Here is a 25,948-nt window from a genome sequence, read left to right on the forward strand (position 1 = left end):
AAGAGACCAGAGTAACTACACATTACTTGCCACGATGCAAGAAAAATAAAAAATTATCTTAATCCAAGCAACCATGCATGGGAAGGTGATCTGAAGCAATACTGGTGAATGAATTGCAAAAAGTATTTTCAATGCTACTCCTCTGCCCCCCCCTCCCACCAATAATACTTTTAGAATGTGAGTTGGCAACAGGAAAGAAACCAAGAGTGACAACAATAGGATGTGTTTGCATCTCCATTCAAGGCTAGACTGGTTCATTGCATTTGGCTATGGGGCTTCCTCCCATCACCGCTCCCCCCCCCAACTGAAAACTGGAAATATTCTACACTTTTCAAAGATGGCTTCACACACCAGAGCAGTCGTCATAAATGTGGGGGCGCCCAGGGTTGCAAAGGTGGCACTGCTTAAGGACACAGGAGGCTCAAAAACTGTGTTAAACCGACAGCTTCGTGGGAACCCTGGGAAATGCAGCCTTGTCAATAGGAGCTAGAGAACTTCCTTTGATACCCTTGCAATAAGCTAGCCGTTTCCAAGGGTCCCAGGCAAAAGCGGTGGTGGCCATTAAATGCATTTTGAGAGCCATTTTGTTTTGTTTTTAAAGTTCAGCATCTTTGGTAGCCCTTGGTGCAAAAGCAGTGTCCTGGGGGCCTGGAAGCCTTCAAATTTAAGCAAGCCTTAACAGACACCCCTCTTATTGTATTTTTGGCAGAGATTTGGATTCGCAGGTTCAGCACCTTACAGCCTGATGAGAAACATCGTTATATGCCAAAAGAGAACCCCTTAGCAAATAAATTTTTTAAAAAGCTTTTAATGAGCCTTGTGCCTTTCTTTTTGGACTACAACTCCCATCAGCCCCGCCAGCTGATGGGAGTTGTAGTCCAAAACATCTAAAGAGTACCAGGCTGGGGAATTATTCCAGCAGCTTTCCCCCCTCCCAAAAAACCCCCCACCCACCCCTGTCCTTGGTATTTGCAACACCTACGAAGTTTGTTTTTATGATAACTATTTTATAATTTTAAAAAAGAGTGTCAAGCAGGCTGGAGTATCTTCCCAGCACTTGAACGGGAAAGGGCAGCCAGTGCTGGGAAGGACAGGAAATCTGCAAAAGCTTATATGTAATGTGGAATCCTGTCTCCCCCCCCCCCAAGATATGGATTTCAAAAACCCATCAAGGCTGATAAGAGAAGCGGAGTTAAGAGAACAATCTAGCCAGGTACAAAGCACGGTGCTCAACATGAATCAATGTATTTCCCACTGCCTGAAAAAGCCACCAAGACCTTTGCTCTTCAGAAATGAGAGGTCTGCAGCGTCGCAAGAGACCAGGGGTGGCTCGGTTTTGTAGGAAGCAGACAAACTCTCTTTCTGGGACTCCCGCCACTGCCCCTCTCTCCTCTAGAAGCAAATTCCCTGCTGCAGAGGTGATGAGCCTGTGGTTGGCTCCTAGATGCTGATGGACCAGTTCCCGTCTTCCCTGGCCACACAGGTGGCTGGAGCAGGCAGATACAGAGTACACATACACACCTGGCTTAGCAACACACAATAAACCTCATAGACAGGAGCTAGTGGGGCAACTTCGGGGACCAAGCAGGACAGAAGGGCCTGACTTTCTGGGGATGACAACTCTGGTTTAGAAAGTGGCCATACGGCCCCATCCTGATTGCTGCACAGCTGCCATGCACCCACCAGCATCTGTGAAGCGCCCAGCCTTTCGCCCTTGCAATTTCCCGACCCGACCGCCTCTGAACGACCAAATTCATAGGTTCAAGCAATGCAGCACAGAGAGGTCTGGGGTTCTCCCCACCAACATCTTTTGTCTCCCATAGACTTGCACATATTGGGGGATGGAGAGCTGGCTGCAGCCAAAGCAGATCAAACGGAGCCACAAACAAGAGCTGGAGAACTCTGGCTGGAAGCTAGAAACTTGTCGGTGCAAGTAGTCTCAATTTCTGTTTATTTTTTAAAAAAAATTCTACTGGTTAACCAAGGGAATGGCATCTCGACAGCTTCCTTTGTACATTTTTATCATCTCCGTGGGAGCATCCGGCTGCGATGCAAACACAACACCTGTGCCCCACAGCGTCGAGGAATTTGCTCGCCCCAATCAAAATATTTCCAGGGTAATGTCCAATAGATAAATCCACTCTCTTCCAGCAAGGCCACATCCTGTCCTATTCCCACCCCTTTGCCCCAAATACTGACAACCAGAGAGAAGGGGATTTAGAGAAAATGGGGGGGGGATGAACACCTTCTCCCCCCCTCCAGGCACATCACACAAAGCCATATTGTAAGCGGGGAGATATCACATGAATTCTCTCCTCTGCAGCTAAGAATAGGATTGCAGTTCCACCTTGGGGGCCACATGTGTTGAGAGAGACACTAAAACCTTGACTTTCGTGCCCCCCATTAAAGATGGTGGGCTGCATTCGGAGGAAGAACCAGCGAGTCACGCTTGCACACATTTTGCCTGTTATTTGGAATACGGCACGGCTGCTGCGGAAAAGCTTCAGATCTGCTGGACTACAACTCCCATCAGCCCCCAGAAAGCATAGCTGATGGACAGGGAGGAGGGGAGTTGGAGGCCCAACAATGCTCTTGTTAAGCCACACCAGCTTCCCCAGATGTTCCAGACTACTTCTCCCATCAGTCTAGCATGGGAGCCATAGCGCAGCACATCTGGAAGGCGCCCGGTCGGCAGAAGACCGGTCCGTGTATTAAAAACATCCCTTCCATGTGTTGCCATCAGGAGCAATGGGCCCTCTGAGCGTTGCCAAACTACAACTCCCAACATCCCTGGCCACGCTGTCTGGGGCTGATGGGAGTTGTAGTTCAGCAACACCTGGAGGACTGAAGGCTCCCCATGCTGGGGCTACATCCCTCACGGCTCAACTCCCCCCCCCCTACATCTTTACACACAAATAAAACTGAGGAGGGAGAGACTAAATTCTTCTTATTAAAGAATGTCAAGAACCTTGTGAAGAGAAACCCCCCCTCAAAAAAATGGGAAGGTTTAAGGGGGCTGGGGGGGGGGAGTTTGGGGAGGAGGCAGGAACATGGCACCCACAAATAAGAGGACCCCCCCCCCGACATCTTACGAGGCCAATCAGAGCCACCAGAGGAAAATCACTAGGCAGCAACACACCAGCCTGGGCTGGAAACTGGTCAAACCCCCATTGGGATTTGAGGGGGGCCTTATTTTAATTTTAAGGGTGGAAATTTAGTAACAGAATGGAGAAGGCAGCTGTTAAAAGAAAAAAGGAGGGAAGAACACATCTAGGGAAATGTTTTTTTGGGGGGGAGAAAAAAAGCTAGCATTCTTTAGAAATGGGGTTCAGTTGCCAAGCTGATTGAAACTCTTACGGCATTGCTAATGAATTTGGAAACTTGAATTTGCTCTGTTCATTGTCAAGGCGAGGGTCGACCTTCTCTCCCTGTACAGCTGTCGTCGTATCTCCCTTCGCTCTACACCTTTCTCAGGCAGCCAGTATCTATAGAAAACAAGCCAAGACTTTGCTGTTAACACTTCTATCTATGGCTGAAATGAAATTTATGTATAAAGGTACCCTGAAAAGGACTTTTACTTTCCTGGTGTGAAGATAGGAATAAGGTTCTGGCTGCTGAATGAACCTTTTCACTTCTACTAACTAAATTTGTATAAAACTCACAGATGTATTTTTATACCAGTTGTTTAACACTTCAACTATGAAATTTTATTAAATTCACGTGATTGCTTTAAAAAGGGGGGGGGGCGCTTCACTTTTAAGATTTATTTTACTTTTTTGGCCAAGAGCAACTTGCAACAGAAGCATCCAAGTTGGGCTTTTCCCTCTCTTTCTTAAAAGGCATTTTAAAAGGACACACCAGTAGTTTTAAGGATAGCTATAGGCAATGGAGGTCTGAGCAGGGCAGGGGGCTGAACTGGGGTGTGCCCCCTCCTCAACACCTATCCCCCCCCCACAAAAAAATGGGCCACACTGAAGCAAGATGTACCTCCACCACCACCAGATCTTTGAGTCCACTCTGGGGAATTCTCAGAAGAGCAGACCCCCTTCCATGGGGCACCCAGGAATTGATTTGTTTTGGGGCAAACTCTTTCACATAAAGGGGGGGCTCCTGCCTATCGGCGCCTCCAAAAAATAAATAAATCACAGCACGACCGCCTTGCCAAACTCCACAGCTTGCCCCCTTGCCAGCTCCACCCCCCAAATTTGGATTTCTGCAAAAGGCAAAAAAATAATAATGACTTTATTAGAGCTTTCGACGCCACACTTGCAACCTCTTCCCGTTTCTGCTCTTGCGGTGAAAAGCTGGGGGTGAGGGGGAAGCAGAAGCAAAGCCTAGATCAAAATAAAAATAAAAATACAGACAGCGGAAATCCATTAGAACAGGCCTCTTGATGTCAGACCATAAAAAAACATTAATTGCTTGAGGGAAATGAGCTGGGGGGGGGGGGGAGAGAAATAGGAAAAGGTAAGGCCTGGTCGGGTTTTTTTCTTCCTTTTAGAAAAACAAATTCCCAGATAGGAGTTGTAATGTGTGTAAACACACACATACACACCACAGCGTTATTTAGAAAAGTTAGCAAAGGGCGGAGGGAAGAAATCACAATTTCCTTACGTTTCCAGCTTTGCAAGAGAGGACTGACGGAGAACGGAAAATGAAAGGATCATCCAGGGGGATAAAAACTCAAAAGAGTACCTATAGGCTGAACAAACTGCTTCGCTGGCTTTTTCCTGGGAATACAGTGCCAAGATGCAGGGATGGCAATTTTAACCCCCCTGCCTTTGCCATCGTTCCATCTCCCCACGAAAACCCAAACCTCCCAAACTCCTGAACCGCTTCCTTAAAATAAAATTTAAAACCCTCCTGGCGATCTGTAAAGTTTTGGACGGTGGCCGTCAAAGATGACACGCTCCCCCCCCCAAAAAACCCCCATCATAACCGAAACGGCAGGTGTGTGCAGATGACACAACTGTAGTGATAGCATCTTTTTGGTTTCCCCTGAAGGAGAGCGGAGGGGAAGGCGCAGGGATTTTTAAGACCGATTTCCTCTCCCCATCACACCTTCACTTCGACAAGGGGTGGGATGGGGCGAAAGAGATAACCCCCCAGCGCCCCCAGCCCCCCTCCCCCAAGTGACCCTGCAGTTTTCAGTTTTAGGATTCCAGTAAAACCAAAAGCAATGGAGGGAAACATCGGGGCGAAAGGGGAGGAAAACAGAGGGGCTTCCCGGAGACTTAGTGTGTCGTCGGCGATTGCAGACTCCCGGCGGAAAAACAGCTGGAGGCCCCCCCCTCTCCTGCAGAGGTCCAGAACCGTGGGGGGGGCAGTGTCTCTACCCGCTAAGAATTCTTGTCCGGTTTCGAACAGGGCGGTGGCAGGAGAAAGAAGCAGGAGTCTTTTGTTGTAAGGGGAGAGGGCAGCGGAGAGGACTCAGAACCGAAGTTTTAAATAATCCCGTAACACGAGTCTCTGCCAATTCCACGTGAAAAGTCTCGCCGTGCCCGCAGGCCCCTGTTTTCAATTTGTTTTAAAATAACTAATATATATAGATTTATATAGATTTATATATATATATATATATTTATATATATATATATATAGATTTGTATATATTATCCTGCGATTCTAGTTCCTTTTTCGCTGCGCCAGAACTGCCGCCCCAGCCACCCGCCCTCCTGGATGTGTGCGGAGCTGCGAGGCTCGCGGCAGAGAGGCAACAGCGGCGGCGAGAGAGTCAGCGGCCCTTCGCGGCTCCTATCATTGGTCGGGGTGATCCATGGCTTCGTCGTAAGTGATTATCCTTTTGGGGTCTGGAGAAAGGGGAGAGAAATACAGCGAGCGTCAAGTCAGGTCCTCAAGCGCACAAACTACCCGCGTGGTCCCCTTCCCCGCCTACACCCACTTAGATCTGTGGAACCGGCTAGAACATGGGTGGCCCTTTCTGTATTTGCAGGAAAACGATCTTTGGAACTCCCTGCCAATTGATATCCCCGTATGCTCTTTCTGACGCCCGCTGAAAGCATTTTTCTGTAGGCAAGCCTGTCCAGACATGTTGACATGTGTTCCATTTTCTTTTTCTTTTTTTGCAGTTTATTTTTTTTTAATTAATATTTTTCCGCTTTGCTGATGGCCTCCTTCCCCGCTTCCTTACTCAGGGGAGGCTTGGGAGATACAGCTGGGACGGGAGCTGTTGTCCTGCACCCCCGACAGCCCTCGTGGGCAGCTGCTATAGCAGCGATACCATAAGGTCACAAATATAAGCCACACTTTTAACTTTTCACAATTGGAATCTGGGGGGAAAAGGTGCAGCTTATATTCGGGCCAATACGGTATAAAAACCGCTGCGAAAATGCTTTTTTAAAAAACGTTTTGAAAAATACATTGAATTTGGCATAGCTCACCATCGCCATCTAGTGCCACATTTGGATAATGGCACTTTTGCTACTTTTTTTTTTTTACAACACAAATGATTTCTTTTAATGGTTTGGATTGATCATTTTGTTTTATCATTATTCTTGCAAACCTCTTTTGCTTTTTTAAAAATAATAATCTAACGTGTTATATAATGCTTATAATCAAGCCGTATATAAATCTTATGAAAACAAAGAGGTCAAGGCAGAATACCTGGTTTTCCTCCTCCTCCTGCATATTAAGCTGATGGGTGGAAACCTTCGCCCTGCAGATGTTACTGAACTTCCAGCTCCTATCAGCCTCAGCCAGCGTCCCCAATGGGCAGGGATGAGGAGAGCTGCAATTCAGCAACATCTGGAGGGACAAAGGTTCCCCTCGCCTGACATAAAGCCACCAGGGTCCTTCCTACAGGAAATTAAGATTAGTTTAAACCAGCTAAACAATGAAACCTCCCCGAGGAGAATTCCGAAACAATGGCTTGTGACGGGGTCTCTCTCCCTCTTGGAAAAAATCCCATCATCCCTGGGTTCAAATTTATACAAGCAATGAAGCCCTCCGAGCGTCCCAATGGTCTCAGCCTGATCTACACCACAGGGCTGTTGTTGAGGGTAAATTATTGTGGTTTTATTAATGGCGTGGCCCTCCCAATGTTGCTGAATTGGAATTCCCAGCATCCCTGCCCACTGGTCATGCTGGAAGGCCACAGTCTCCCACCATCGGCAGCCAAACTTCCACACAACTCCCCCGACACAAAATAAATTAACCTGCCCTTCCTTCGCAGCGGGGCAGAGGCAAAGCAGACTGTCGTGGCCCTCAAGAGATTCTTACCTTGCTTTTTCAAATTACAAATTGTTTCCATTTCTGTGGAAAGAGAGAGAGAAGAGGGGAAAGTTAAGTATTTCAGATTCGGATCTTTGTGGAGCATTTGACAAAAGGAGGTTTCTTCAAGCAATACTCCCACCCAATTTCAACGGGATTCCTGAGACGCGCCAAGCACACATTTTTATTTAGCTACACTTAAAGGCTCTCTGGTTTGTCTTGAAGAAAAGGGTCACCTGCCCAGAGGAAAGCAATCTAAAAAGTTAGAATCACAGAAGAATGATAAAGAAGGCAGCCCTGTTTAGGGAAGCTTTTAATGTTTAACTGACTGTTGCATTTTAATATTCTGTTGGAAGCTGTCCAGAGTGGCACGGGTCATCTGGTCCAACCCGCTACAATGCAGGAATTTCAGGATTCAGGGATGGGGAACGGGTGACGCTCCCAAAGTTGCAGGACTACAACTTCCATCATCCCCACTGCCTGGGTCGTGCCAGATGGGGCTGATGGGAGATGGAGTCCGACTAAGCCCAGCCCCTAACACAGCATTTCTCAATCTTGGGTTCCCAGCCGCCGTTGGACTACAACTCCCATCATCCCTGCCAGCTAGGGAGGATGGGAGTTGTAGTCTAGCGATGGCTGGGGACCGGAGCTTGAGAAACACGGCCGTCATGGGAAACCTTGCAAGCAAGACCTGAGTGCAAAAGCGACTTTCCCCAGAAATTGGAACTCACAGCAGGCTGGCAGCAACCCGTGACCGCCATGAGGTCAGCTGACCCCCTTGGCAACTGAATCCCACAACCGGTCAGAAAACAGCCATAAGATGCAGCAAGCCACAGTCGGTTATGATACATTGGGCCAAAGATTTTGGGTATAATATACAGTTAAAAGACTGGGGGAAACTCTGGAAAGGAGGATTAAAATTTACTGCATGCCATGCTTTGAAAGAAAATGTGATGGAAATGATGTATAGGTGGTACATTACCCCTGTGAAATTAGCTAAAATGTATGAAACAAGTAATAAATGTTGGAAATGTAAAGAAAAGGAAGGAACTTTCTATCACATGTGGTGGGAATGTAAAAAAGTGAAAAGCTTCTGGGAAATGATATATAATGAGATGAAAAAGATGTTGAAATATACATTTATTAAGAAACCAGAAGCATTTCTACTTGACATTGGAGGAGATGATAATAATAGACAGGGTTGTAAGCTGTTTTTATATGCAATGATGGCAGCAAGAATATTATTGGCACAAAAATGGAAGCAAGAAGAATTACCGACGAGAAAAGAATGGTGAATGAAATTGATGGGACTATGCAGAAGTGGATAAATTAACAGGAAGGATTTGAAACCTGCGGGACCAGAGATTCTGAGAAGACTGGAGTAAATATACGAACTATTTGAAAAGCAACTGTAACGAACAGATTACGCTAGTAGGACTGCAAGAAGTTTTGTTAAGGAGGACTATCTGAAACATTGCAAGAAAGACTATGAGGAGAATTATTAGTTGACGATAATTAAGAGTAATAGAGAAATTAAGAAATGTAAAATAAGTGATAAAGAACGGAAAATCATCAGAGGTGTTGACGGAAGTCTAAAACATTGTGTAAGATGAGAAGTTACGTTATACGATTGTTGGAAATGACATGTTAAAAAACCAATAAAAATGTGTGTAGAGAGAGAGAGATGCAGCAAGCCCCACACACCCCACCTCTGCTGTGGGGCTGCAGATCCACTAGCAGGAACTGTCCAGCTATCAATTCCCTGGCTTTGGGGCTCCAAGGAAGGAGATTCCGGCTAAACATCAGGAAGAACTTTCCGACAGTAAGAGCCATTTGACAGTGGAAGCGATTCCTGGACTCTCCTTCCTTGGAGGCTTTTAAACAGAGGTTGGGGGACCCTCTGTCATGGATGCTTGAGTTGAGATTCCTGCCTTGCAGGGGGTTGGACTAGATGACCCTTGGGATCCCTTCCAACTCTAGGATTCTATGCTTTGCCTGCAGAACAGCCCAGGCTTGACCCTTTGAACGCCTCTCCACGTTTATTTCTCAACCCATCAAGCAGCAAAGGGGATCTTTGGAAAGCTGCTGCCGGTCAGAGTCAAGAAGTCTGGGGTAGATGGGCAAAAGAGTGATCACACCTCTTGGAGGCAAGATGTTAAACTGTTTTTATATGCAACAACAGCGGCAAGAGTCTTGTTAGCCCAGAAGTGGAAGCAAGAAGAAATTCCGACAAAAGAAGAAGGGTAGACGAAATTAATGGACTACGCAGAATTGGACAAAACGACAGGAAGGATTCGAAACCTGTGGGACCAGAGATTCACAGAAGATTGGAAGAAGTATATGAAGTATTTGAAGAGCAATTGTAACCAACAAATTACGCTACAAGAAGTTTTGTAAGGAGAAATATACGAAATGTTACAAAGTAGAAAAAGATAAGAGATATTGGTTATGAGTTTTAAATGTAATAGGGAAAGTAAGAAACGCATCCTAAGAGATTAGATTGGAAAATTTTCAGACAGGACTGATGGAAGTCAAAAAATTGAGTAAAATGTAAAAGCATGTTGAATTATTGTTGAAAATGGTATGTTAAAAAACTAATAAAAATTTATATATATTTTCAAAAGAGCGATCACGCCTCTTGGAGGCATCAAAACACCACTCAGCAAAAGAGGAGTGCTCTGATTTTATTTCTGACCAGCCTGTTAAAAGGGGAGCAGCCTGCGTTGTCCGAGATTTGGAGAGGAAGCCTTCTCCTCCTCTACAGGGTCCTGCCTTGGGCAGCTTTACTCACGAAGAGCCTGCTCAGGTATAAGGCAGCAGCTTCCTCTGCCCAATGGGACGGTCGAGACACAAGGCACTTCAGCCAAGGCACCCCCTGCCAAGGGCTCAGCCCCGGCTGTGGTGCTTCCTGGAGGGCGCCCTCGAAAAGCATCGCTTTGGGAAGGACCCAGGCGGCAGGTGCTACACTGGCATCTCAGAGGAACTAAGGGAGCTGCCTTAAACAGAAGCTAGCTCAGCATTGTTGACACTGACCGGGTTTCAGAGACGACATCAGGAATTGAACCTGGGACCTTCAAAGCGGGCGCTGTGACGCCGGGCTGAGGCCCTTCTCTTAATGTCAAGGCCTGCTCCGCATGCAAACCTCTCCCGGTGACTCTGAACCACCTCAAGTGTTGCTATAAATACCCACCTCCTTTTTTGCGTGTGTCAGATATTCATTGAAAACGTATCACTACGCAGTTTAGAAAAAGAGCGGATGTGGTGAGCTTAGATCCATTCACAGAATGGTAGAGTTGGAAGGGAGCAATGCAGGAGTCACAGCGACCCAAACTCTCTTTTGTTCCCTAACGGCTTCCGTTATCCCAGATGTTGACAGGACTCCAACTCCCAGTGGCCAGAAAAGACCGGGATGATGATAATAAGGAGCTGGGAGACCAGAAACATCAAAACATCTGGAGAGGGTTGCCGCCTCTGGCACCCCTGCCCTACGGCCCCTGATCTGCAAAAATTGTTCGTGGCGGAGCCATAAACCGGCTAGCACATTTGCAAAGCCAAGTAGGGTCTGATATAGTTTCAAATTGGATGGGGGACCTGGTGCTGAGTTTCCTGCACTGCGCTAGACGCCCCTCACAATTCTACAAGGCTCCGATTCTGCTTTTCCCCTTTCTGCTGCCAGAGAAGAGAACCTCCACGTCTGGACGCAGTCTACCTTATGGGACCAGCTGCTGCGGTTCAAAAAGACGATTGACATCTTTGCCCCGCTAACGAGCTTCCCAGAAGCACCCCTCTGCCCCTATCTGGCACTGGACAACATCAGGGGTGGGGAACCTGCATGGCCCCCCCAGGTGCTGGGACTCCAAATCACATTTGGGGAAAATGGGAGTTGTAGTCTGGCGGTGCCTGGAGGGGCTGCCAGAGGCTCCCCCTCCCTAATCTCAAAAGAAGAGGACAGCTGAAGATGCCCAAGGGGGCGTCAAGAGAAAGCGAGGCTCTCCCCCACCATTCCACCTGCAAAAAACCCCTCCTTCCAGGTGGGGCTGATGGGAGTTGTAGTCAAAAACACCCAGAATGTTGTCAGGTTGGCAGAGGCCACCATAAGAGAGCAGCGAGGCCACCTCCACGGCTGGGGGGGGGGGTCCCTTTGCAAACTGCCACCCCCCCTCTTACACTACTGAAGCTTGTCCTGGACTCCCTTAAAATGACAACTTTAGAACCAGATTTTCCCCACACCAGCACTTGGGCACCTAAGCAGCTCCCACCATTGGTGAGCTCTGCCCCCTGGAAATCACTGTCGCTCCTGTGAGACCTGGGGGCTGCCACAAAACACAGCAACCCCTATTTTCCGCATTATTTTTTTTTTGGCAAGGAAAGGGGACCCAGAAAAGGAGGAGCCCCTGCTGTCTTAAGTACTTATAGTCTTCCTCTCTTGACGTTTTCACTGGGATGGGACAACGAACACATTGTTGTGAAATGCTGCAAGCTACAGCACGATTTTTACTGCACGGTATTTGCATGGTGAGCCGTCTTGGGGGGTCTGCAAGGCAGCCTATACAGAACTAACAGTGCAACGCAACACCTGGATAGGAAAGGAACAGGTGTTTTCCCCACATCCTTAGGCTGCAGATGTCAGAATGGCATGGGGCAGGAGAACCGGGGGACAGACAGTGTTGGATCTCTCTCACACACACACAAATACAAAGGGGCAGGGGAGAAAATAAAAAATGAATAAATAGGCATGTTAATGATGCTCTAGCAGCCTCATTCAAAATAGGAAGCGAGAGCCTCGACTGTCCATTTTCTTAGACTGACACTCCAACCAGACACATAATCTATAAAACCATTTATCTTCTGACATCTGCACGGCTGTTTTTCACCGCAACACCCGCCCACTTCGATATTTTCCCCTGACGAAAAGCACCCCAAAGCCAAGTGAGGTTTGTCTCTTTCCTCCTCCCTCCTAGCCCATTTTCCTTTCGTGCTGAGTCCTTTGAGATTGTAAAAGGCCTTTTTTTTTACTTTACTTTTCCCCGTTAATAAAAAACCGTTCCCCAATCCCACACTAAATCCAGACAGAACGGGAGGCTGAAGCAGGATGCCAACGAGGATATAGATTTACCTTGAGTGTGATATAGAACGGCCGCCCTCAGGTCAAAATCACCCCAACTCTCTTTCCTTCCTAGGCCACCCTGGCACCTCAGTTCTTTGGCGGAAACTAACAAATGGTTCGTGGGCGAGGCCAGGCGCCTCTCTACGTGGCAGTCCTTGGAGAGGAAAACAAAGGTGCCGCCCGCTTCGGCCTGGCACTGCCCGCCGGGCCGAAGGGGCTCTGAGAGGAAGCCGCTGCCGCCGGCTGCCTCGCCCGCGGCCGCCAGCTTCAGGATCCTGCCAGGGAGCTGCAGGCTAGTCCGCTTCTCCAGCTCGTAGGCCTTGGGGAAGGCGGGCGGTTCGGGCCCCGAGGGAGCCGCCTCGGCCCCCGGGGATGCCAGGGCGGCCGGGCCCTCCCCCTGAAATGTCACCTCCGCGGCCTGGGGGCCTGCCGGCTTCCTGGCCCCCGCCTCCGGGCCGGCGCTGGGCTCGTTGATGAACGACAACCCCCACTGGTTCTGGAAAATGTCACCCAGGCTCTTCTGGCTGGCCTGAGGCGGAGGCGGCGGCTCGGCCTGCGCGGCGGCGCTGAGGAGAACGGCTTGCATATTCGACGGGTAGATGAACAGGCTGGATTTGGGCGGTGGAGGCTCTGCCAGGGCACCCCCCAGGCCCGTCACGTCCAGGGGACCCGCCTCCGAGGCCGAGAGGACCCCGCCGGGCACGAGGAGGGGCTGGGGTCCCCGGTCGGCCCCTGCCAACACCGGCCCGTTGGAGAAGCCGGCCGAGGTGACGGATTTCATGGCGGACATGGGGACCTGCGAGAGGCGGCCGGGGGGCTGCGCCTGGGCTTCGGCGGCGGACGACGAACACAGGGAGGAGGACGAAGACGAAGACGAGGATGAGGAGAGGGTTGGGGAGGAGGCGCTCTGTGCGGCGGCCTTGTTGAGGTTCTCCTTGACTTTGCTCGCGTAGCTGATCTTGGGGACGATCTTGGCGCTGCTGTTGTCCACCGGGAAGACGGGAGGAGGCTTGAAGAGCGTCCAGGAGTCCTCCTTGGAGGAGGCTGCCGGCACGTGCTTGCCCTTCGGCCGCTCCTCAAACTTCTTGCCTGTGGTGATGCCAGCCTTCCCGTCCGAGTTCTTCCGCGGCGGCACGTCGCCCGGCTTCCCGCGCCCGGCCCCCAAGCCCCCGGCCTCGCACTTCCAAGCCGGCTTGGGGGCGTCCACCCGGCCCCCCACCTTCGCCTCCCCGCCCTCGGGCTCCTGCTTCGAGGCCGCCGTGCTGGCCGAGGGTTCGTGCGGCGCGGCCTGCGCCAGGCTGAGCGCCTCGCAGCCCTTGGCGCTGTTGCGGCGCCCCTTCCGCTTCTTGGGGGTGGTGTAGCTGCTCTCCGAGCCGCTGCCGTCGTTGTCGGCCCCCCTGGCGACGTAGCCGTTGGCGATGTACCCCGTGGAGACCATGCCGTTGGGGATACAGAGGGCCTCTGGCTTGTCGGGGGACCGGCCCTCAAAGCCTTTCTCCGGCTTCTTGTCGGTGGCCCCTTTGGGGACAAAGCCCTTGGGCTTGAGCCCCAGCTTCCCAAAGGCACCGCTCCCCTTCACAGTCTGCTTGAGCACCAGGGCGGGGTCCCCGGGGGTCTGGCTGCCGTTGGGGACCCGGGAAATGGGGCTGGCCGCAGCATCGCCCCCGTTCAAGCTCTTTGGGGGGGACTCCCGCTCTCCGACGCTGCCATTGAGCTCGCCGTAGCCTAGGAGGAAAAGAGAGGCAGAAGCGTTAAGGTCAGAAGCTGCGTTGCGTTCCTATCCCACCTAGACTGCCCTCTTGCCCGCTAGCAACTGGGACTTCGGGGGTAGACTGCCTTTGCGCCTGGGGGCTCACCACAGACATCACCCGCAAGTGGACACTTGCTGGAAGCAGGGTTAGAAATTAGCCAGGTACCAGGTGTGTTTTGAGACTGGCATGGGTCCAATTGCAACCATTTGAAGATCCCTGGATGCCAGGTTGGCAGCCGGGTAAAGCAAAATGGATCTGAAATACTGGCCTGGAAGTTTGAATTTGTTTTATTCTGGATTGTTTCATTTGATGTTCTAGCGCGTTGTCAACCGCATTGGGATTTGTATTTTAAAATATAAAGTGGTATAGAAATAGAATTATTATTATTAATACTACTTCCAACGTGAAAAAACCTGGCACCTAGACATTCCATTTATGGCAACCATAACCTAGGTTTAATGTGCTATTTAGTGATCAGATTATATAGCCGAGTTTTAACACTGGCTGTAAGCTGGTTGGGTCAGACTTACAGGGGAAAGGCAGCATATTAAATAAACTCCCCCCATCAAATATTATTGTTATTATTTGTCTGTGTGTATTCAAGAACATCTGGGTGCAGAATGATATAGTGCCTGCCCTTCACCCTAAGGTATTTTTTTACCACAAAAAATAATCAATTGATTGCCCTCCAACTTAAGGTGCCAGGGTGGGTTACCACAAAAAATAACCGATCGATTAATTGCACTTATATTTCACCTTTTTCTTTGAGGCAAGGTAACATATGTGGTTCTCCCTCCAACTCTTACACATAAAAGAGCTAAAAGTTGCTTTTGCTCCTGTTAGAATACCAAGCACTCCAATCTATGTGCTCAGCGCCAATGTAAGTCTGTTATTTATTCATTTTCCCTCAAGATTTGCACGGGGGGGGGGGGGGAGGCGTTCGATAGGAGCACAGACCTCGACAGACCACACAATGTGGATGAGCCAAACCAAACAGATTCACAGTAGCAAAGGCACTGGGGACTTCAAGCCTGGACTACTGCAAGGCACTCTACGTGGGGCTTCCCTTGCACCTGATCTGGAAGCTGCGGTCAATGCAGAATGCTGCAGCACGGTTGCTGACCGAAGTGAGACCCATGACACATGTGCTCAGAGATCTGCGCTGCGTGCCCGCTTGCTGCTAGGCCAAGTTCAAGGCATTAATATTAGCAGACAACACCCTTGCCAGCTTGGGACCAGAGATCTCCTTGCCCCATATAAGCCCACTGGACAGCTTTGCTCTGCAGGAGCAGCCATCTTACGGGTGCCACATAATCCCCGTTTCAGATTGGTAAGGATTAGTGTGGCAGCCCCTACACTTTGGAACTCCCTGCCACTTGACACCAGGCAGGCGCCTTCGCTGTACTTTTCAGCAGCTGCTCAAAACATGCTCATTTAGGCAAGCCTATCCAGAAACGCAGAACGCCTTTGTGTATATTTTAGCTTCACACTAATTTTATTTTATTAATGTTTTTAAATCCTTGTTTTTTAACTAGGGTTTTTTTGGGGGGTGTTGCATCTCCAGCCCTCTAGCAATGGGGCTCACAGATTTCCCGCGGACTGCAGAGAACTTGGGGGCAGAACTTCCGTCTTATGCTGAGTTCCGGAGTGGGTGGAAACGTCTGCCTGCTCCAAAATTCAACATGACTCAAGAGATTCCCCCCACTTATTTTTCCCCTAACAAGGTGGGAGCACAACTCTGCTGCGCCAAGCTCAATGCCAAAAACCTCCCAACTGATGGAAACGGGGAACTTTTGGTGCGGAGACGTGGCCCTGCTGTTCCCAAACAAAAAAAAATTATCCATTCCAGGTAGGAAGACTCTGCCTGAAACTCACTGCACTGAGCTAGGTGGACCAACTCTCTGTGTACTCCGATCAAGACAGCTGCCTGCATTCCTGGATGCACCTAGGACCTCGTGAATTCAAAACAGATGCTCCACAGCTGAGCCACAGCCCATGCCCAGGAGACCTCAGGCTTATGCGGGGAGCTTTCTTACGCAGAGTAAATCCATGGGCGGCTCAGCACTGTGTTTACTGGAGATGCCATCAGGGATGGAACCTAGAGCCTTCTGGTTGCCAGGCGGGTGGTCTCTACCCCTGAGCTATGCCCCTATGCCAGGGGTCAGCAAGCTTTTTCAGGAGGGGGCCGGTCCACTGTCCCTCAGACCTTGTGGGGGGGCCGGACTATATATTTCTTTGGTGGGGGGGAAATGAAGGAATTCCTATGCCCCACAAATAACCCAGAGATGCCTTTTAAATAAAAGGGCACATTCTACTCATGTAAAAACACGATGATTCCCGTACCGTCCGCAGTCCAGATTTAGAAGGCGATTGGGCCGGATCCGGGCCCCAGCCTTAGTTTGCCTCCCCGTGAGCTAAAGGTAAAGGGACCCCTGACTGACTCTGGGGTTGCGGCGCTCATCTTGCTTTACTGGCTGAGGGAGCCAGCGTACAGCTTCCGGGTCATGTGGCCAGCAGGACTAAGCCGCTTCTGGCGAACCAGAGCAGCGCACGGAAACACCATTTACCTTCCCGCCAGAGCCGTACCTATATATCTACCTGCACTTTTGACGTGCTTTCGAACTGCTAGGTTGGCAGGAGCATGGACGCGAGTGTCGCTGTGGGTTAAACCACAGAGCCTAGGGCTTGCCAATCAGAAGGTCGGCGGTTCGAATCCCTGCGATGGGGTGAGCTCCCGTTGCTCGGTCCCTGCTCCTGCCAACCTAGCAGTTCAAAAGCACCCATGCCCTATGCTTTCCAATTCCTTCCCACATAAAAATACCATGCAAAGGCACGAGGGAAACTGGAACCGCAAGACAAGCCCTTATTTTAGTTCAGCTGGTAAGAGCAGGAGACTCTTAATCTCAGGGCGGTGGGTTTGAGCCCCATGTTGAGCACATGATTCCTGCACTGCAGGGGGTTGGACTAGATGACCCTTGGGGTCCCTTCCAACTCGACGATTCCATGATCTCTGTGAAAATTGTAGAGTTTGAAAGGATTGCAAGGTCCATCTAGTCCTAACCTCTCCCTTCCAAGTGAGTCTGTTCCACCGTCAAGCAGCTAACACTGAATTTTCTGCATGTAGCTATAGCTTTATAACACAGGAGAGAGTTATGAGCTGATGATGCAAGCTGCCCCCTGTTCACCACCGTCCCAAGTGGTCCATCCCAAGAACTACGGACTAAGAGAGGGGGCAAAACACCTCCGAGCAGCAGAGGCTGCTCCCAGCTCCAACTTTAAGTGGATTAGGCCAGGGCACCAGCCATTTCCACAGCCTGGAAACTGCTCAGCGCGCAGAGACTCGGCTGGCGACGGATCTTTTCTTCCTGTTAATGTTTATTCTGCCACTGCTGTTCTTTAGAAATGTTTAGAGAGGAAGAGAAGGCACATGGGCATAGCAGTGTTGCACCGGGGGAAGGTGATGAACCGGTAAGAAACTTAAGAACCGAAGGAGAGAAAACTACCAGGATCAGGCCCATCTAGTCCAACGTCCTGTTCTCACAGTGACCGGCCAGATTCCTGTGGGCAACCTGCATGCAGGATGCGCGCACAAGAGCCCTCTCCTCTCCTGCAGTTTCCCGCAACTGAGATTTAGAAGCAGGAAGAGTAGCCATTGTGGCTATTAGCCATTAATACTCCTCCCCTCCACTGATTTGTCCAATCCTCTTTTAAAGCCCTCCATGCCCGGGCTGTCACCACCTCCTGTGGCAGCGAGTTCGAAAGTCACCAAACAGACGCCGCAACTCAGGGCTTGGGAACCAGGAGCATCAAAACCCCTCCCATTATTATTTTACATTCTGGTCCAGATTTTCCAAGTACACAGACAGAAGACGCCCTTGAGGCAGGGTTCTAAATTAGCAGGGCGCCAGGCGCATTTTGCACCTAAAAATTCTCCATCTGCGAGCACCTCAAAAAGTCTGGGCGCCATTTTTTTGCTCCTGGCTGACACTCCAGGATTACCGAAGTGTAGGCCCTTTGAAGCCTCGAAGTAACTGTTAAGGATAGACAATATGTCAAAGAGTTTAACAATAAAGAGTAGAGTGTTTTGAAAACTGAAGTACGGTACCAGTATTTTTATTGTCAACACCAAATTAAACATGCATTAACAATTTCTGCTAAAAAAGTGATACTAACAATGTGTTGCTTACGCCAATTGCAAATTAATTCCTGCTTATCAAAATAATAAATAAATAGTTGCTGACTCCCCGCCAAAATGGCAACTAGACGTTCTGTTTGGCGCCCACAACTCAGGTCCCAGGAGCCATTTGGCTCCTAGCTTTTCCATTCTAGTTTCTAACACTGCCTGGAGGCCTGTGCAGGGAGGAAGTGACCCTCCAAGTTGCGATGTTACTACAACTCCCATCATCCCCGGCCATTCTGGCTGCTGGAAGTTTGAGTCCAACAGCATCTGGAAGGCCACACAGGTTGTGTCCCTCCCCCATCCCCGAGCTACAGCCCTTTCCCCTCAAAATGCAGCAGGTTTCCAGACCTCATGGCTCTGAATCAAGGATTGAAATAGGAAACTGCCTTATGAAGAGTCCATCTAGCTTGGTATACTGTCTGCACTGGCTGGCAGCAGCTCTCCAGCTTCAGAAAGGATTCATTCCCAGTCTGACCTGAAGATACCAAGGACTGCATCTGGGACCTTCTACATGCAAAACAAATACTCCAGCCCTGAGCTATGGCCTTTTTCCAAATGCCACTGGACTCCAACTACCTCCATCCATGACCACTGGCCATGCTGGCTGCTGGGAGCCCGAAAACATTCCAAGGATCTCACAGGGAAAAGACACCAATCTTTTCTCCACTGGTTTTCAAACTTCAGAGAACTGGAACCACTTCTGCATTTATCCATCATCCAGCCCGGACACTGAGATCCAGCACTGAGGGCCTTCTGGCAGTTCCCTTGCTGCGAGAAGTGAGGTTACAGGGAACCAGGCAGAGGGCCTTCTCGGTGGTGGCGCCCACCCTGTGGAACGCCCTCCCAGCAGATGTCAAGGCAATAAACAACTATTTTACTTTTAAAAGACACCTGAAGGTGGTCCTGTTTAGGGAAGTTTCTAATGTCTGACACTGTATTGTTTTTGATATTTGGTTGGAAGCCGCACAGAGTGGCTGGGGAGACCGAGTCAGATGTGCAGGGTATAAATAATAAATTATTATTATTATACTATTATTATTTAGGAAACCAAAGACCCGCTACAAATCTCGGCGCGCTGCAAATGATTCTAGGACGCATTCTGCGGGGTGCAATCCAAACAGTGTGAAGTTTCCCCACTAAACCAAGGGTGCGGCCCGGAACACATCCAAACCGCATCTCAGCGCAGAGAGACAGCTGTCCAGAGAGGACAAAAACTGGCTTTCGGGACGGCCACCTCTGATGAGCCCCAGAACCCAGTTTGAAAGCCAGGGGTGCACCCATGACTTGCAGGTATGGCAGCACCCTCTCCTTTCATGCAAAGCGAAGGGTGCCAGGGTTGACTATGTTGACGGATGTTGAGATTCCAGCGGGGGGTGGGGAGAAGAGACTTCAAGCCCCAAATGCAGCAGTTATGTGGCCACAACAGTCCAGCGGCAGTGTGGGAGATCAGCCCATGCCAACGCAATGGAGAGGAAATCTGTGATGTGTGCAGGGCAAATGGCAGATGTTTGTTCTGGAAAGGATCTCCTCCAACTTTGATGCAACATTACAAAGGTCAAGAGGCCTGGGAAGGGTGTCTTTTGCATTTGGGAAAGATGAAAGTACTGTAAATCGCTTAGAGGTGCCTCACAGGAAGCTATTCTCAAAGGGAAAATTAATAATAATAATAATAATAATAATAATAATAATAATAATAATAGCAGCCAGCCACCTTGGACTCCTTTGGGAGGAATGGTGTGAAATAAATTGAGTACAGTGGTACCTCGGGTTAAGTACTTAATTTGTTCCGGAGGTCCGTTCTTAACCTGAAACTGTTCTTAACCTGAAGCACCACTTTAGCTAATGGGGCCTCCTGCTGCTGCCGTGCCGCCGGAGCACAATTTCTGTTCTCATCCTGAAGCAAAGTTCTTAACCTGAAGCACTATTTCTGGTTTAGTGGAGTCTGTAATCTGAAGCGTATGTAACCTGAGGTACCACTGTAAGAACTTAAGAAGAAAGAGCCTGCTGGATTAGGCCAATGGCCCATCTCAACCAGCATCCTGCTCTCACTGGGGCCGACCAGATGCCCATTGTGGGAAAACCACAAGCAGGACCTGAGAACAAGGGCACTTTCCCCTCTTGTGGTTTCCAGCGACCAGCATCCAGAAGCACTGCTGCCTCTGACTGTGGAGACAGGGCAAAGCCACCATGAGGGATGGAGACAAACTTTTCCCTACCCACTTTCTCCATGCTGGGCATAAGCATATAAACTTCTATCATGTCACCCCTAAGCTGAAAAGCCCCAAATGCTGCAACTCCTGGGAGTCTCGCTCTATCTCTGGATCACTTTGGCTGCCCTTTTCGGAACAGCTTCCAACTCTACAATATCCTTTTTGAGGTGAGGTGACCAGAACTGCGCACAGTAAATAAATATTAATGTTATGAATGTCATGAATAAGATCCAGGATCTCTGGTGGACCCTCTGTTGGGATGCACAAGCTTTTGAGCTTCCCAGAACTTTCAAGGATGCAATATGTTACTGCATCTTTTTAACCTACCGTATTTTTTGCTCTATAAGACTCACTTTTTCCCTCCTAAAAAGTAAGGGAAAATGTGTGTGTGTCTTATGGAGCGAGCAGGCTGCGCAGCTATCCCAGAAGCCAGAACAGCAAGAGGGATTACTGCTTTCACTGCGCAGCGATCCCTCTTGCTGTTCTTGCTTCTGAGGTTCAGAATTTTTTTTTCTTGTTTCCCTCCTCCAAAAACTAGGTGCGTCTTATGGTCTAGTGCATCTTATAGAGTGAAAAATACGGTACATTGTCTTCGACCTGTGAAGGCCTTGGGATGACAAACCTTCCACATGATGTTGGACTACAACTCCCATCATCCCCCACAGCAAGCAGACCCAACGGTCAGGGATAAGGGGAGCCATGGCCCAGAAACATCTGGAAGGCCAAAGGTTCCTCACACCTGCACTAAGGCGAGACGGGGCCTTTTCAACGGCAGCACCAAGTCTTTGGAGCATCGTCCTGCTGTTAACATTTTACTGTGGAAAACAGGCTTGCAGACCTGGCTTTTTAAGCAAACCTTCAGGTCAAATTAGCTTCACTGCTGCAAAATTTTGGGGTACAAAATTTTGCTTCTGCCTTTACAATATATAAATTTCTGTTGCTATTTGTATTATTACTATTTTGTACAAATACCCATCTGTGTGTTCGCGCGCACGCTGGTTCCTGACTAAAACAACCCAAAAGAGAGGAATCGAATCAAAGATTTCCCCCACAAGTCCTCTTCTGTCCACTTACCAAAGATTTATTTGGAGAGACAGGATGGGGAGAGTTTTCTACAGAACAGGGACATCAGTGTCCTCACACCTTCCTATCCATGAAAGGAATGTTTTAATGGATCACTAAAAAGGGAGAGGGGCGTTTACAGCTCCTGGACCACCATGCACACTTCATGTCTGGGGGCTCACTATTTCAGAATTGGTCACTTATAATGCCCATGAAGAGAACGCAGGGAGGCTTCATTCAAGTTTTTTGCCAGCTGCAGGGTAAAGATCTGGACCACACAAAATCTGGCCAACATCCTCCCCAAAATGATTTTTAATAGGGAAATGCCCCATATTGTATTGGCTTGAGGGACATAACTGAGGGTTGGGTTTGTTTCTTAAGCATTCATGTTTTCATACAAAAATACTATGGGAAGTGGTTGCCTCAGCTGAAGAAAGCAGCTGCCCTACAAGGAATTTCATCTAGGGCAGGGATGTCCAACTTCCAAGAGTCTGCGATCTACTCACAGTGTTAAAAAAAACTAGCAGTGACCTGGCCATTGTCATTGGAGGATGGACCAGAGTTGTTGAGCTTTTTTTGGGAAATCAAAGTTCTTGAGCTTTTTTAGGGGGAGCGGGAATCGACCTAAGAGGTGGCGATCTACCTGGGACACCCCCATAATCTATCAGTAGATTGCGGTCTTCCAGGGGGCCACAAACTCCTCTGATCTGGCCCAGAACTGTCCACTCTTCCAGGCAGTTAATGCTCAAAACATTTCAGGAAGAGGCATCCCTTGGACCTGCTTAAGGGTCACATCCAGACCTTATACTTAAAAGTACAGTTTGACAGCCATAGATTCCCCCCAAAGAATCCTGGGAACTGTAGTTTGTTAAGGGTGCTGAGGAGACCACTAGGAGATCCTTCCCAGAATTACAACCCCCGACATCCTTAACAGAGCACAGCTCCCAGCGTTTTGGGAGGTGGGTGGGATGGGGAGGGCCAGGACTGTTCAACTGGTGTAAGGGGGCTTTAAACACTCACTGTCCAAGACCTGCCACTCTCCCCATGGCACCCACAGCTCAAGTCCTTGCTATACATTTGGGGGCTCTGGTACCCAAACAAATCTTCCCAGACACTTCCACAACAGAAGCCCTTGTGGCACTATGGCTCAAGCGGCACACTAGGTCTAGGAGACCTGGGTTCGAATCAGCCAAGAAGCAAATATTTATCTCTCTCTCACACACACACACATACCCAGCCTCCTTGCAAGGATAAAATACAGCAAGTCAGAACCCCTAAGCTCCTATGAGTGGGGTAGTAACAACAATGGAACAAATCCATCTTGGGAGGTGGTGGGCTCCCCTTTGCTTAGGCTTGGCCACCCTGGTGTCGTCGTCCCCAGATGTTTTGGACTACAACTCCCATCAGCCCCAACCATGTTAGCCAAGGCTGAACCAGATGACCTTTGGAGCTCCCTTCCACTTGCATGACAGAGATTATTATTAGGGAGAAGTTGTTGATAATTAGAAGAAACAAGCTGTTGCAGGTTAAAAGCACGGGGGTTCAAAAATCACCCCCCACGCTAACCAGGTGACCTTGGGAGCAATCACCTCTTCTTCCTAGCTAGGCTACCTGGCAGGGTTGTTAGGAGGGCAAAACCGGGGGAACATAACACACGACCCCAAATCCCTTGCAGGGGAGGGGGAGGCAAGACTTTCAACCATAAATCTTAACAAAGCCCCCCCCCCAAAAACCCTGCCTGTCCTTCGCAGGTTTTCCGGTCTGCCTTGCGCCCCTAAAAACCCACCCCGTCTCCCCAAAAGAGCCCCCTTCTTCCATCCCGCGCCCCCACCCCAAAAACCCCATGTTGCTTCCAGACATCCTCCCGCCGCCGCCCCCCCAAAACGCACCCAGCCCCCGGCGGACAATGGCGCGGAGCCGGCCGGGGCCCATCTAGGCCCGAGCCAGGCCAGGGCGGTGGCAGTCTCGGCGGCTCTCCTCCCGCCCAACATGGCGGCGAAGGCCCCGGCGGAGGAGGAGGAGAAGGCCCGGGAAGGAGGCGGCCTCGCCGGCTGCCAGGCCTCGAGAGCACGGGGTCCCTCCCGGCCCCCCGAAAGGGCCGGCAGGAGGGAGGAGGCCTGGGCGGAAGACCCGGGTCTCTGCGCTCCGCTGCCGCCGCCTCTTCCCGGGCCCAGCCAAGCCCGCCCGTGGCCCAAGACCCCCGCCCCAAGCAGAGCCCCCTCTTCTCCCCCAGGAGAGGAGAAGCACCGCGCTCGGGCCTAAGCGAGGCCAGCCTCGGCCTCGCCCCAAAAGTACACACTCAAGCCCCCCAAATACACACGCCATCATTCCCAGCCCCCCAAGCCATGGTTCACATATCCCCAGCCCCCCACTCACCTGCCCACGACTCGCCCCCCACCTCCAACCCCGTCCTGGCTTGAGAGTCTCGCTCTCCCGACCCCCCGGCAAAATAAGAGATATTTGGGGGCCACCAGAGGGACCCCAGCCCTTCTTGGTCGCCCTAAACCCCCTCCCATACATTAACTAAGGGTCGCTCCTGGCTCGGACTGGGGGTCCCAGGTATTTCCCTCATCTCCCCCCAAAAGGTGTAATGCTGTGTCTGCGGCACGAAATGCGCCCGCCACCAGAAATAATCTGATTTTTCTCTCTCTCTGCATCCCCAAAACAGCTCCCACATTTCAGGTTGTGAAGGTCCGAGTGTACCCTGTTAAAAAGTAAAAGCAAATAAAGACCCTCTCTACTGCCTTCCCGATTCTGATCCGGGATCTGATTTTTCCTCCCAAAAAAAACGAGAAACCACGAATCCCACCACCATCCTGGTTCTGACCGGGATCCAGTGGGAATCTCCCCCTCCCAAACCTTCCTGGTAGGATATTTTTATTCTTCTTGTCCCCAAAGAACGAGCTGCCTTCCCTCCTCTCCGGCCCCATCCGAGGCAAGCCGTGGGGAGACAGACTCCGCTCAAGGTCTGGGGTGGCGAGGCAGCATGGAAACACCGGGGTCTGGCTTTCTCCCCCCCACACACAAAAAGCCCAGATCCATACCCCCATCTACTTCTGCCCACGAAAAAACCAGCCAGCTCCCATCCGATATCCAGAAAGCGCTTTCCTCCCTCCTGGCAAGGGGGTCCCCCTCGGCCTCTCCAAAGCGCGCAACACGCCCGGAGACCTCCAGCCGGGATCTCTCCCCCCCCCAAAAAAGAACTCGGAGGTCAAGCCGTTTGGCCCCCCTCTCAAAGCCCCCCCGTCAACCTCCCGCATGCCTTGACCCCCCCCAGCCCCGATATGGGCGCCCCCGACCGGCGGCGCCGCCCTCTCCACCCCTCGCCGGCTATTTGCGCGCGCCCTGGGCCGCCGACCTGCTTTCTTCCTGGGCGCGTCGGGCTGCTGGCCTGCTCCTCCTCCTCCTCCGGCGCCGTGCTTGGGCTCATGCTTGAGGGCTTGCAAAGGCGCCTTCGGCGGGGCCTTGGCGGGCGCGCTGCCCTCGGCCAGGTGCTGCTGGTGGTGCTGGTGGTGGTTGTGGTTGTAGTAGTAGTAATGGTGGTGGTGGTGTTGGTGGTGGTGGTGGTGAGGCGCCTGCTGCTGCTGCTGCTGTTGCTGCTGTGCTGGCTGATGGCCGGGCTGCTCCTCCATTGAAAAGCCACGGGGCCTCCGGATGATGATGGCGGCGGCGGCTGGCTCTCCCCCCACCCCCGATCCTTCTGGGGCCCCCCTCTCTCCGGATCCTCCCTTGGTTGGCTGCACCGTCCGGGAAAAGGGGAGTCTCTCTCGGCTCGCTCGCTCGTTTCCCGGACGCCCCTGCCCACAGCCCGCCGGGGGGAGCGCGGCGCGCAACAGCCAGCCACCCAGCCCGTCTGCCGCTCCGCTCCCGGCCTGGAAAGAGAGCTGGGGGGGTGGAGGGGGGGAATCCAAGCAGACTGACAACCGATCTCCAGCAATCAAGAAGCTTCCGGGCCTCGCTGGCCCCGCCCTAGCCAGACCCCCCCTTTGGTTTTTTGCGCCCCCTTCTTCTCCTCCGGTATTACTTCCCAAGTGCCAAACTCCCTCCTCCTTCTAGCACCATCATTCTTGGCACGGGCTGGGGGGGGGGTCCTCCTTCCCGACGTTTTTTTCCCCCCTGGGCTTCCCGGGCTGCTTTCTCCGGCCAAATCCAACGTCAGCACTTCGGAGTCTCGCCTCTTTCTTCCCCGGCAAGCCGGCGTTGGCGAGGCGGCGGCTCCCCTCGATCCGGCTCTTGCTTCGCTAAAGGCGCTTTCGCACGCAGCCCCGCCGCCGCTGCGCGCGCTCCCGAGCCCGACCTGGGTTCTCCCCGCCCCCTCCGGCTTCCCCACCCCCCTCCGCCCGCCTCCTCCCGGCCCCAGGAAGGGAGACGTGGAAAGCTGGGAGCGGACGGGGCGCCACCCGCGCTC

General features: G+C 51.0%; 1 protein-coding gene across 1 annotated transcript; it reads right to left on the reverse strand.

The window, feature by feature from the left end:
- Nucleotides 1-1,934: 1,934 nt before the first annotated feature.
- NUFIP2 (nuclear FMR1 interacting protein 2) lies at nt 1,935-25,795 on the reverse strand. Its single transcript, XM_083587651.1, has 4 exons — nt 24,899-25,795; nt 12,347-14,062; nt 7,240-7,272; nt 1,935-5,810 (listed from the first exon to the last, which is right to left on the reverse strand). The coding sequence occupies exons 1-4, from the start codon at nt 25,170-25,172 to the stop codon at nt 5,758-5,760; spliced, it is 2,076 nt and encodes a 691-aa protein (XP_083443777.1). The 5' UTR covers nt 25,173-25,795; the 3' UTR covers nt 1,935-5,757.
- Nucleotides 25,796-25,948: the final 153 nt, after the last annotated feature.

Source organism: Podarcis filfolensis (assembly GCF_964270895.1).
Source record: "Podarcis filfolensis genome assembly, chromosome: 15".
In the NCBI taxonomy this organism is placed as follows: Eukaryota; Metazoa; Chordata; class Lepidosauria; order Squamata; family Lacertidae; genus Podarcis; species Podarcis filfolensis.